This window comes from Bos taurus, chromosome 23 (genome assembly GCF_002263795.3).
Source record: "Bos taurus isolate L1 Dominette 01449 registration number 42190680 breed Hereford chromosome 23, ARS-UCD2.0, whole genome shotgun sequence".
Lineage (NCBI taxonomy): Eukaryota > Metazoa > Chordata > Mammalia > Artiodactyla > Bovidae > Bos > Bos taurus.
In genome coordinates, this window is record NC_037350.1 from 25,424,452 (window position 1) to 25,438,667 (window position 14,216).

At 44.4% G+C, this 14,216-nt stretch overlaps 1 protein-coding gene across 1 annotated transcript in view; it reads right to left on the minus strand.

Moving 5' to 3' along the window:
• ELOVL5 (ELOVL fatty acid elongase 5) overlaps window positions 1-14,216 on the minus strand; it is a 73,289-nt gene that overhangs the window by 23,720 nt on the left and 35,353 nt on the right. Inside the window, 2 exon segments of the mRNA NM_001046597.1 lie at window positions 4,202-4,389; window positions 7,359-7,424. Coding sequence (NP_001040062.1) covers window positions 4,202-4,389; window positions 7,359-7,416 — 246 coding nt within the window. The 5' untranslated portion in view covers window positions 7,417-7,424.

Genomic DNA, 14,216 nt, shown 5'->3' on the forward strand with positions numbered 1-14,216 from the left:
CTAGAGAACTATTTGTGATTTTATTTTCCATATTCTGAAGTAGTTTCAAACTTACAATTCTAAGTAAAAATTGAAAAAGGAAAGAAAAAAGAATAAGTTCTGAATCTATGCCAATTCAGATCACCGATCCAGTTGGCAACCAATCATTTTCTAAAATTATATTTAAATGTTCTGAATCTTTGTTGCATGTTACTGAATTTTCTCACACTACTTTACCAACACACAGTTCTCACTGCAAGGGAATAAACAAACTAACACTCAAAAAACAATCGTGTTTTTAGTCTGTGATTTATCTTTGTTAAAGTATTGATAAAACATGGTTCCAACATTTGCTTTTTTCTGTCTCAATGCTGGAGCCATGCTAACAACAGGACAAAAAAGATGTGCAAGGAACACCGTAACCACAGCCAGTGAGGTGCCTGTGAGGGACAGGCTGGAGGGCACATCCCCAGGACACCGTGATGGGGGAGAAGGCATCAGGCTCCGTGGGACCATGAGGAGGCAGGAGAGGCTGGGATCACTGCTTCAGAGCCAAGCCCTCAAGAGGACACAGAGGAACTGACCTTGAGACAGGTCCTCAGAAATGAGACAGGGACTGTCAAACTGAGGCAGGTTTGGGTCTGAAGAAATCGGGAGTTTCTAGGGGGCAGAGACCCAAAGAAAGGAAGAACCTGGTCTTGGGGGTTTGAGTGGATGGGGTACAGGAAGGCAGCCAGCAGTTCTCTTCATTCAAGTTCAAGGTCTACGTGCTGACTGCTTCCTGCTGCTACTGCTGAGTCCTAGATTTCTGCACAGGATGCTCCCCTCTGGACTGTGACACAACAAGCAGTTAGATCCTCCTTGCTTTGGTGACAAGAGCCCAGAGGCCAGGAGAGCATGGCAGACACACCAGAAAAGTTCTAGGTCAGGACAGAGCAGCCACCTGAGTGTTTGAGATGTTAACTAAGGAGTTATTCTACTGGCTGAGAACAACAGGGGAAACCCAGTCCAGTGCAGCCCTGAATAAGGAGGGCAAAGTCACAACCTGGCATTGGTGGGTGGGGATTCTCTGATCTTGGGGATGAGGGAAGGGAAAGACATATGGATGATCTGAAAACACAGTAGGGCTTCCATTCAGATGAAACATGCCCTGCCCCTCGGGGGCAGGGTTGGCAGAAAGGCTTGCAAGATTTTTATGTCTACTGTAAGCACACAGTTTTACAAAGCTGAGTAAGTAATACAAAATTAGTTGTTTCTCTTTTATAACTTGACACTTTATTTTCAAGCCTTTACCACTGACTGTGATCTCAGACAACACCTAATCCCAATCTAAAACATACTGTTGTTCAAACATACAAAACTTCTAATTCAGAGATCTGTGACCTTTTCCCTGGAAATAAACATCAAGTTCCTGAGGTAATTAGAAGTAAAGCCATAGGTATACCTATGGCTGATTCATGTTGATGCTTGGCAGAAACAAACAAAATTATCCTTCAATTAAAAATAAATAAATTTAATTATTAAAAAAAGTTAAGCCATGTCTCTCCTTTTGATTTCCTTTCTACCAAGTGCATAAGCTATACCTTAAACTGAATTTCACAGTTTTAAGATAGTCATTTGGTTATTTTCCTTCTTCAGGTCATTTTAAAGCTTCAGTGACTCCCCTTTCATTTTCATCTCCCTCTTTCAAATAAGATTTCTCTTGTCTACTTGCAACAGTTAATTTTATTTATATTAATCCAGAACTTATGGGGAGGGAGGCGGGAGTGGGGTTCAGGATGAGGAACACATATACACCAGTGGGGGATTCATGTCATTGTATGGCAAAACCAATACAATATTGTAAAGTAATTAGCCTCCAATTAAAATAAGTAAATTTATATTAAAAAAAAAACCAGAACTTTGCCAAACAGGTATGAATTCATACCACAGGATTAAACAAACAAAAATATCAATGGTTACATATTTATTTTTAAAATTCTTTACAGACCCAAATACACAGATAAGCAGAATAAATAAAGACTAATGGTCATGACCACACCAATGGTGTGACCACAGGCAATGGATCCAACTCTTGGCATACTTCCCTGAAGTGAGGGGCCCAGCTGGGCTCCAGGATCCCTTTAATTTGTTCCGTTATAAAACCCCATAATTGTCCTATGTTTTAGTATTCACTGGACTATAAATGCTAAGAAAAGAAAAAAGGGAAAAACCAGTAGCTACAATGAAATTTAAAAGTTGACAAAAGATAGGTTATCAGGATATTCCTGAAGGGTTTATGTAAGTACAGGAAAAAAAAAAAAGTCAGACAAAATCCAAAGTAAATATCATCTAATGTGGATACTAGGGTTAATTTTCAACTCAAGAATATCTGCTCTGGCTCTATTTTTATAAACTTGATTTAAGGATTATTGTCTCCATATCCATTACTTCTCTACGTATTCTAAGTTGTGAGTTAAACATATTTAACCTCCTTTGTATATTTCCTCCATCTCTATATTCAGGGCTTAGATACTGCTCAACGTTTTCTAATGTTCCCACCAAGCTGTCTTGGAGGAAAAATTGGTACTTCCTATTACAACGCTCTTATTAATAGATCCCCCAAATCCAGTCACATGCACTTGGCAGCGATTTACCCAGCACTTTCTTCCCCTCTTTACCAGTGAATTAGCTGTTTGAGAGGTTCAATTATGAAGTTGTGATTATATCTCTACGGCTTGAGAAATATATTCGGCAGATAACTTAAGTTCTATAAGATTTAACAGTCTTAAATATTTTTTCTCTAGAATATTGCTATGTGTAATAATTAACTCTATAAGAGCCTTCATAAGGAAATGGCTCTCTTATCTATCAAGTATGGGAAAGTATGCGGTTCACTCTGAGACCTGACAGCTCACTGCGGCTTTGTCCCTGGAACACAGAGATGAGCACAGGGCTGGGCCCAGGCCTGTCACTGCCCCTGCCTCCAGGCCTGCAATCTCCATCTTGGAGGCTAATTAAACTGCTTTCGCTCTAGAACAGGACAGAAAAGAAGCAAAAAAAGGAGTTGTAAGCATTTCACAGACTGTTGGCATAAAAGCAATGAGAATAGCATCTATAAATTCTTAATCATAAAACCTTTACCTCGCTTTATGAAATTTACGTTGGGGAACCTAACCCAGGCCTCCCTCTGCAGCAGTGTCTCTGACCATCAGACACAGTGGTTCCCACCAGCTCCTGCATCACAGACCCCCGCACATACCCACACAGTCAGGCAGACCCCCATCACAGCTCGAGGCTGGTGGGGAAATCACTGTAAGATTCATATTAGTTTCTCTCCTTTTCCTCTCCTTGGAGAATCAAAGTCACAATGAAAGGTTAAAAATCTAAGCAGGAGTACTTGAAAGTGTTTGTTTTATGTATGGCGTCATTCTCCGCCCCAGAGATTTAGGAGTCGTTTTGTGCTGTAAACCTGAACAGTGTAGTTCTGCTCCTAAAATGCATATAAATCGTGCTTATCCCAGAGAGAGCTTTCCTCTCCTTCTACTTTAAAGCCTGACTGTACTGTCTAAACAGGAGGCTTAAGTGCTGATCTGATGTTATCGTTCACTCTTACTTAAGCCTTTCAGATCATCAAATTTGGTTTTCAACATCTTTGTTTTATAGAATAAACAATCTGGCCTGAACTTACACAGACCATTCAAACCCTAAACACCAACCTCACTATCTACTCTTCTCAGCTTTTTATTAAAAATAACTTGTCCAATCTCCAAGCTGTTGACAGTGATCAGATCAAGGTGGAGAGAGGCTGGCTGACCACAAACACACCAGACCCAGACTCTGCCCACTTCCTCCCCCCACCGCCTCCCAGTAAGAATCAGGCATTTATTAAACACTTCCTAATAAGATGCTCACAGATCTGTTTTTTTGCGTTTTGTTCAATTTCTACTCTGTACTTTGCTTGCATGAGCACGTTTCTGAAAATGTTTAATTCTGAGCGTAACACAAAACATACATAACAAAAGAATAGCAAAGGCTTCTATTTTAGATATTCCAGAAGGCACATTTGTACAAATAACTCCAGTGTTTTGAAAAATCGATTTTAGAACATCCTCAAAATGCATTCCTGTACCTGTCCTCCCCTCCCCCACCCCACCACTGGCCTTTTCCACTTAGGCCTGGGATCCAGGACAGTGACACAAGTACCCTGAAGCAAGGGGAAGCGTGTCAGCCTCTGACTTACCTCACAGAACATATAGAGAGACAGCAGAGTGAGTCCGAGGTTGTACACCACTAAAATCCCCCGGCAGGAGAACGGTTGCCTAGTCTTCATATATTTTGGTCCCAGCCACACGATTAGCAAGTACAGGATGGAACAGACCAAAGTGGGGACGTAATTGTCCAGAAGAAACCATCCTTCTACTCGAGTATCTGGAAAATTGTAAAAGAAAAAACATTCAGTGATAATAAAGTAGATATAAAAATAATACCAATGTGCTTCGAACATGAAAAAATTTTCTCTAACCACAATGTTCCCAAGCCAAAAAAGCAACTCAAAGAGGAACTGTGAGTCTTCAATACATAGGCTCAAGGTGAGGCTCTCATTCATGTTCTAAACAGTAATGTGCATATTACCAGGGGCTTTGCTAAATGACTTTTATAAAATCTGTTCTTAAGAATCTTAAAGAAAACAAGGAGAAAGCTCAATTTTTCACTAACTGGATTGATTAACCAGGCTTGCTGAATTATGCATGGGTCAAGGAAACCCTAGAGGTGGCAATCTTTGAGCGCCGAAGCTCTCCATGTCAGCCCAGTGTCAGCCAGTTTGTCTGGCACGCAGACTCAGAAAACATGCCGCTTGGCCAGCTCAGAGATCATCTCTGATTCAACAGGCCTCGTCTGCGGAGTGCCATGGTTAACAGAAGCAGGGGCGATAACTTTTTAAAAAGTGAGAGTGAAGCAGCAAACGACCGGATAAGAGAAGAGCAGAAGCATGAGAGAGAAGACCTACATTATCGATTCAAGGACATTGCTGATGCAGGAAGGACCTCCTGCCTCCCCTTCCCTCCCCTCGGCAGGAAGGAGGAGGAAAAGGACAGTGGACCAGCCCCTTCTTTGACTTCCTGGCTCAGCCATCTTGCTACTCTCTCTCCAGGGCTCTCTCCCTTGACCTTGCAGGACAAGCACAGCTTTAGTAGAACACACGTTCACTTGGGGAACCACTGTCAGTCTCCTTTCTTGCAGACACACCCTAAATTCTCCCAGCGTCTCTTTTTCTTGGCTTCAGAAGGAGACTCCATCCACCCTCTGCCCATTGATGCTAGGGTGGTGGTGATGGTGGTTTCACTGATCTGTGCTTCTCAGAAGCCCTTTAGGGAAGTGGCTGCCCCAGCAAACTTATTAGTAACAAGAGGATTCTTAACACCTTTTGTTCTCAGCGGTGGGCCTGAGTCAATTCTGAGAACCCAAGTTCCTACTTAGCAAGTAACATCAGACCTTTATGTATGTTTATGTGTTGGTGATGGACAGGGAGGCCTGGCATGCTGCAATTCACGGGGTCACAAAGAGTAGGACACGACTGAGTGACTGAACTGAACTGATGTGTACATAACAACACAAACACAATGAATGCCCCTATGAAAACCTCCCATTTCCTTTTATTTAAAGCTGTTTTGCATCTTGCAAACTTATTTTAATTAAATTAAATTTTCTAACAGATCTTCACTTTCCTACATCACCAAGTAACCAAGTATTTCCTGGGTGGCTGGCCCTAACCCCAGGTGGTAAATCCTTAGGGAGCTAGTCAATCATGAAGCCCTAACGCACCCCCAGGAAACTGGTTCAGATAAGAGCATGTGGAGCAACTGCAGCCACTGAGCTCTGAGGAGACGACAGTCTGTAAAGTGCTCTGGGGAAGAGTTTTCTGGTTCTTAAAACCATGCAAAAGATCAGACTTTTTTCTCCTCCTCTGGAGGTGCAGCCTGGAGCTTCAGCAGCCAATCTGCAACCACAAAAGCTGGCGGGGGGCCTGACCTGAGCACAGAGCTGCTGACACACTCAGGAGCCAAGGTAGGAAATGACAAGCACAGGGTCCTTGGGCAACATCACAGAGCCCCTAGAATAACTCAGATCTCACAATGTTCCCATTGCTGTTGTTCGGTTGCTAAGTTGTGTCTGACTCTCTGCGACCCCATGGACTGCAGTGTGCCAGGCTTCCCTGTCCTTACAACAGCTCAAACTCATGTCCACTGAGTCAGTGATGTCATCCAACCATCTCATCTTGTCATCCCCTTCTCCTCCTGCCCTCAATCATTCTCAGCATCAGGGTCTTTTCCAATGAGTTGACTCTGCATCAGGTGGTCCAAGTATTGGAGCTTCAGTCCTTCCAATGAAAGCTAATAATTTTTATTACTGTTTCAGCCATTTAAAATTAGAATTTTGATCCTACAACACTGAAAGAAGGCATCATCCCAACATGAGCACAGACAGATGGATCTGGCTTGTTCTTTTCCAGGGGCCACACAGTAATTTAGCTTGTTCCCCATGGAACAAGTCTTGACAAGCAGTACCACTAAGCAGCCTCCTTATACACATCTCTGCTGAGTCAAAGGGCACATGCATTTTAATTTCAACAGAAAACACAACTGCCCTCCAGAGAGGTTACCCCGGTAGACTTTCTCCACTTCCTCACTATTATCACAGATGGCATAAGCCTTACTGCATCCCTGCCTTACTAACAGATGAAGTTCCTTTTATTGCTTTCTTTATATTTTAAAAACCATGAGTCAAATGGAGATTCTATCTGTTTAAAAGCCTCTGGGAGCTTTCCTATGAATTGTTCTGTGAACCTCCCAAGTTCCCTCTTTACAGGTGACATGTTAGAGATGAGATTAGAAGAAGGTATACTATCTGGAGCTGACTTACTTGTCCTGAAGGACAATGAAAGATGAGGGTAAGAAGTGAGCTCAGGCACATATACTTATCCAGTGATGTGACACATCACAAAAAAGGGCTTTAGAAAGCCCTTAAAACTGTAAAACCGGAAGGGTTTTAAACCCCTATTGCAGCAGTGTATTTTGAAAATCGGATTCAGCTGGAGACTCACAAGAACTGAGCAACCCATGCCACCAACAGTGGTGAAATCTGTGGCACGCTCAGGCTGTAAGCTTGCAACATAATCCCATCTCCACTGAAGTCAGCAGAGGTTCCCAGCACCTGTGTCTCTGCCCCAGCAGTCAGGGGACCTTGCGCCTGTTCATGACTTCAGGACTCCAAGCCCCTGGTATCTAATCACTGGAAAATGAGCATGGTTTCTAGACTGTCTTCATGCAATATTCACAAGTTGCCTATAACAAGGAGTGGGAGGAAGGATGGGAGAGCAAGACTCAAAACCACCTTACCTCGGGGGCCAAGCCATGCCCGGAAATAGGTGCTAAGCGATGCATCAAAGTGCTCCATTTTAAAACCTATTAAGAAAAAGAGACATTGATTAATCTCTACTCAAAATGCTTTCTGTAGTTTTTTTTTTTTTTTTCCATAAAACAAGAACAAATTCTTTTCAGAGAAGACACTCTGGACAAGGTTAAGTTCCTCATGTTCAAACAACTTCTTTTTTAAACTCACAAAAGTAACTTACGTGCTAAGTTCTCATTTGAAAAGCAAAAGGAAAGACACAATCCCGTGAATTCACTTTATAAATAAGTGAAGCGCCAGTTTTCTGTGCTTTTCTCAGCTCCATAAAAATTCTCTCTGTGAAGCTGAAATCTCAGAGGGGAGAAGGACAGAACCGGATAGAAAGTGGGCAGAAGGGGGAAAGTCCATCAGGGCAAACAGGACTGCCATGGGGAGAAAATGGTTCCTCTGCTGGGTGTTTTTATTAATTACTGTCCTAACATACTTCACGTCCAAAGCAAAAAATTCAAACATTTAAAATGAAAAGAGGCAGTAAGAAAAATCTCATCATTCTGATCCAACACAATCCCTCAGACCCACTGTCAGAAGGAGCTTACTGGTACCATTTCTTGGGTACACTTCTGGAGGGTTCTCTCCTCTAAGCACAAAAGATGACACATGCTGAATGAGAGTTTCTGTAACTGTTGATCGCAACCCATTAATACTGATACATGATCAAGTCAACTTCGCATTAAATAGAACAAACTAATCACCATAATCAGAGTGCTGTGTCCTTAGGTAGAATGAATAAATACTGCCATGAACCTTCAATGTTTGTACCATTATTTATGAGTGCGATGTAAACTACATTCTTACTGAGGTAAGCACAAAAGAATAAAGTTGGGAAAACACGTACACTGAGTACTGTATGTATTATGACATCTTGGAGATTGTCTCATAACAGTGGTTAGAGACCCACCTCCATCTTCAAAGATTTTACAACTCCCTACTTTCCCCCCATTTGAAATTTACAAGTTAGCGAAGCATCTTTTCATCTGTGCATTTATTTACTATATGTTCTATATGAAAGTCAGGAGGCACATTTTTAACTGTCGTGGTCGTTACTATTATAGAAATAACCACAAGTATTTTTCCTTCCAAGGGCAAAGGAAAAATTGGTTTCATCAACTAGCAGTTTAATGCAATGGCTCTCCCTTAGCTGGCCACGCGGAAGCCTACGTCTTATCCTTTGTCTAATTTCATGGATAACTACCTTAAAGTAGTTTGGAATTCCCTAATGGATTCTAGTAGTTAAAACAACTGAGTCAACCCAGCCTGGCTGTGGGAGGCACAGGCGTAGCCATCAATGACATCTTGAAAGCCACAGCTACTAGGGTTCTGTCCCAACATCTGTCCCTCCCTGGGGATGACTCAGGAGGTCACCTGGCGGACTCCTTTCAGCCAAGAAGCCACCAGCTCCCCACACACCCAAATGCCAACAATGAGACACACCACCTTTGCCCCTCAGCAGTTACCCAACCAGAGAAGCACAACAGGCTGGCAGGGGGTTAAGTGGTTCCATGTGGGCTCTTTCTCAGACAATCTGGGTTTGAAACCCATTTTCTCCGCTTACTAGTAATATGACCTTGGACCATAGGAGTTATTTAACCTCCTACCTGCTGTTGTTGCTGTTTAGTTGCTCAGTTGTGTCTAACTTGCTTGCAACCCCACAGACTGTAGCCCTCCAGGCTTCTCTGTCCATGGAATTCTCCAGGCAAGAATACTGGAGTGGGTTGCCATTTCCTTCTCCAGGGGATCTTCGTGACCCAAAGACTGAACTTGCATCTCCTACACTGGCAGGAGGATTCTTTACTGCTGGGCCACCACAGAAGTGCCTCCCATGTTCCTACCCGCAACATGTGGAAAATAATTGCCCCTTGGGGGCAAAAATTCCAGCTGGGGAAGGAACACACACGCGTAAAATATGTAAAGTAAATGTTGGCATGAAAAATAAAGCACGGTAAAGGGGATGGGATCGTGGAGCAAAAATTTTCTTTGGAAAATGAAGTTGCCACTCGCAGAAGGTAACCACAGAGCAAAGAGAAAGGGCACTCCAGTTCAAGGGCCGGCTGGGGGCAGTGGCCCGGAGACATCTGTGCCCCACCTCCCCGCCCACCAGGGTTCACAGAAATCAACCCCAAGGCGTGGGGAGCATGTGGCCACAGGCTGGCAGGAGAGGCGGCACCTTAGCTGTGCTCACAGCCTGTCCCCACATCCCCTTCACAGCTAGCTCCCCAGCTGCCCAGCCACTGCAGAACAGGACAAAAGGTCCCAGCGAGTGAACTCCTCCCGCCGGGTGGCCCGCCCCGCTGGGTGAACTGGGCACTCACTGAGCGGCCTGTGGGCTGAGCTGTACTCTTTTGTACTGTTCTAAAAGAACAGGAGAGGCACGGGGCCCTGCCAAGCCCTTGACACTCTGCCTGGTGATCGGGGATCACGGGAACAGCATGACCCACTTTGCACAACATCCAAGTGCTCGGCCAGGTCTGCGGCCTGACCACCCATGGCAGATTCCCATCTTCTGAGCCACCCGTGGGCCGGGAACGTCACTTCACCACCAGAGTCATCCTACTGGCGGCTCCAGGCGAGCTGGGCCACGCAGGCACACAGCTGCTCTGGACAATTGTACTGGCAGGGACCAAGCCCAGGCACTGGGCCCATGCTAGAGGAGCTCTGGTCCTGAGCTCAGCAAAGAATAAGCCATTCTTTGATGTGACTGGTTCCCCACACTGAGACGGGAAAAGGGGATGTCAGTCCTCCCAGGAGGCTGACCATGCTGACACCAAGCCAAGCATCACCTCCCTACCCTCTTTACCCAGGAGTCTCCGGCACCCACCCAACCTACGGGGGCTTCCAGAACCACAGGTCATGACAGGGAGGGGTCGGATCCATTAAAGAAAAAAAAAAATCTAACCACGACAGTATCCAAAAGTTCTTCATCAGGTCAAGGGCCACACACACAAAATGATGATAAGGAAAACATGCTAAGGGTCAAAAACAGAGGCAGGTACATTAGAACAGATTTTGAAGAATCCCTCTTTTATGCACATTTTCCAAAAAGACACTATCTGTTGAACATTACTTCCCACTATCAAATTCTAGAGTGTTTCTGGTAACCACGTGGCTGTATTACAATTGTGTCTCTGGGGACGACAGAGGATGAGATGGCTGGATGGCATCACCAACCCTATGGACGTGAGTTTGAGTGAACTCCGGGAGATGGTGGTGGACAGGGAGGCCTGGCATGCTGCAATTCATGGGGTTGCAAGGAGTCGGACACGACTGAGCGACTGAACTGAACTGTACTAAGAAAACAAATTACTAACTGGGGCTAGGAATTACTCTGTATTAAAAACAGGATGCAACACAGTTCAGTGTACCTTCACCTAAATCAAAGGAGAAAAGGAAAGATAAAAACATCTGAATGCAGAGTTCCAAAGAATAGCAAGGAGAGATAAGAAAGCCTTCTTCAGCGATCAATGCAAAGAAGTAGAGAAAAACAACAGAATGGGAAAGACTAGAGATCTCTTCAAGAAAATTAGAGATACCAAGGGAACATTTCATGCAAAGATGGGCTCGATAAAGGACAGAAATGGTATGGACCTAACAGAAGCAGAAGATATTAAGAAGAGGTGGCAAGAATACACAGAAGAACTGTACAAAAAATATGTTCACGACCCAGATAATCACGATGGTGTGATCACTCACCTAGACCCAGACATCCTGGAATGTGAAGTCAAGTGAGCCTTAGGAAGTGTCACTATGAACAAAGCCAGTGGAGGTCATGGAATTCCAGTTGAGCTATTTCAAATCCTGAAGGATGATGCTGTGAAAGTGCTACACTCAATATGCCAGCAAATTTGGAAAACTCAGCAGTGGCCACAGGACTGGAAAAGGTCAGTTTTCATTCCAATCCCAAAGAAAGGCAATGCCAAAGAATGCTCAAACTACCGCACAACTGCACTCATCTCACACGCTAGTAAAGTAATGCTCAAAATTCTCCAAGCCAGGCTTCAACAATACGTGAACCGTGAACTCCCTGATGTTCAAGCTGGTTTTAGAAAAGGCAGAGGAACCAGAGATCAAATTGCCAACATCTGCTGCATCATGGAAAAAGCAAGAGAGTTCCAGAAAAACATCTATTTCTGCTTTATTGACTATGCCAAAGCCTTTGACTGTGTGGATCACAATAAACTGTGGAAAATTCTGAAAGAGATGTGAATACCACACCACCTGATCTGCCTCTTGAGAAATCTGTATGCAGGTCAGGAAGCAACAGTTAGAACTGGACATGGAACAACAGACTGGTTCCAAATAGGAAAAGGAGTACGTCAAGGCTGTATATTGTCACCCTGCTTATTTAACTTATATGCAGAGTACATCATGAGAAACACTGGGCTGGAAGAAGCACAAGCTGGAATCAATATTGCCGGGAGAAATATCAATAACCTCAGATATGCAGATGACACCACCCTTATGGCAGAAAGTGAAGAGGAACTAAAAGCCTCTTGATGAAAGTGAAAGAGGAGAGTGAAAAAGTTGGCTTAAAGCTCAACATTCAGAAAACGAAGATCATGGCATCCGGTCCCATCACTTCATGGGAAATAGATGGGGAAACAGTGGAAACAGTGTCAGACTTTATTTTTTGGGGCTCCAAAATCACTGCAGATGGTGACTGCAGCCATGAAATTAAAAGACGTTTACTCCTTGGAAGGAAAGTTATGACCAACCTAGATAGCATATTCAAAAGCAGAGACATTCCTTTGCCAACAAAGGTTCGTCTAGTCAAGGCTGTGGTTTTTCCTGTGGTCATGTATGGATCTGAGAGTTGCACTGTGAAGAAGGCTGAGTGCCGAAGAATTGATGCTTTTGAACTGTGGTGTTGGGGAAGACTCTTGAGAGTCCCTTGGACTGCAAGGAGATCCAACCAGTCCATTCTGAAGGAGATCAGCCCTGGGATTTCTTTGGAAGGAATGATGCTAAAGCTGAAACTCCAGTACTTTGGCCACCTCATGCGAAGAATTGACTCATTGGAAAAGACTCTGATGCTGGGAGGGATTGGGGGCAGGAGGAGAAGGGGACGACAGAGGATGAGATGGCTGGATGGCATCACTGACTCGATGGACGTGAGTCTGGGTGAACTCCGGGAGTTGGTGATGGACAGGGAGGCCTGGCGTGCTGCGATTCATGGGGTTGCAAAGAGTCGGACTGAGGGACTGAACTGAACTGACTCACCTAAATCAAGGATTAGTCCTGTGACCCCGGCCAAGTTCCTGGCACACCTGCTAAGTATTTCAGGATTGAGGTTAGCCTCAGGCCTAACTTCAAGAGAAGTGTTGAAACTGCCAGAGCTCAGAATATAAAAAACCTGGAAACAGACAGCAGAGTACAAAAGGCCAAAATCCGAACCGCCTAAGAGAGCCGGGCTCCTGTGGACGATCCATCTGTCCAGGAGTCAGCTCTGCCCAGGAGAAGTGCCAGGTGAGTCACCTGCGTGAGGCTGAACAAGCATTCTTTTTTCACTATGATCCAGAATCACACAGAATTGGTGGAGGCTTGAAATAAGATACTACAACAAGTTTCCCAGCAAACCAGTCCCCCCTCTCGCTTTCCACTTGGCCCTGGAGAGGGACAACAAGCTGTGAGCAAACAAGGCGGAGGGGGTGGCCACAGGGGAAGGTGGCTGGGACTAAAGAGAGCTGCTCCCGTCACAGTTCTTGAGATGCAGTTATGAGTCTCAGTTAGAGTGCAAATACTAATCATGTTGGCCATTTACACCTGGAGCAGGAGAAAGCGAGAAAGCTGCTGAGCACATGAAAAGTACCAGGATCTTAAGGCAAATCTGCTTTAAAAGATAACCGAGATTTTTAAAAATTACTATAATAAAGGAGGTTAATTTTCATAAACCCACAACTAGGCTTCTTGGTGACTCTAAAGCTTAGCAGTGAAGACTTGTTTTCAGGGTCAAGCCTTGGTTTCTCTTGCTGCCAAGGCAGTTGTAGCAGGGAGCAGCTAGTCTGCTTTGAAAGCCCCCTTTCCTGTAAAAATCAGTCAAGTCACACTGCTCCTGGTTTAAAAATGTGTTTACAGCAGACACTTAACTACTGTTAACTTCCTCAACATGCCCTGTTCTACTTGTTTATTCATTTAGAATCTCACGGTCCGGCTAAAAATGAGTCAGCTAAGCCAAGCTTCCAGCTCCCAGGGGTCAGGAGGAGGTCTCCCTCAGCTTTCTGTTCTCCGACCCATTTACCCCCTTAAGAGTCCACTCCTGTTAAGCAGGCAGGGGAATCCTGTTCAGGTCGCTGCCAACAACACAAAACATTAAATGGTGCTTTAATTTGGTCATCACAACACTGTTTCTTGAATTGACAAAGGTTTTTCTCAGCTGGAGAAAATCAGCTCAGGAGTGAGAGGAGGAAGCCAACCCCACCTGCTCAGAAATGTTCAAATATAAAACGATCCTAAAGACCCTCAGGGGGAAAAACATCCAAGTACTTCCAGACAGGAAAGCAAATTGATGAGAGAATCCCTTCAGAAAGCCGGCACTTAAATAGATGTTAACTCCAGATTACATCTTGGCTTGGAAGAAATTATCTGCCACATCGACAGTAGGCTCCTCACTCTGACAACTCAGGAATCTATGCCTTTTCTCCTTCCCCCACAGGCTTCTCATACTTTCTTACCCTCGTTCTAAGGGCATGTCCAACTCCTGTTAATGTTCTGATGGAGTCATTTTCTCTGGCTGTGCACTGAGAAAGGACATGGCTCTGTCTGGGCTTCAGACAAGTCACTGCAAAGCTGGG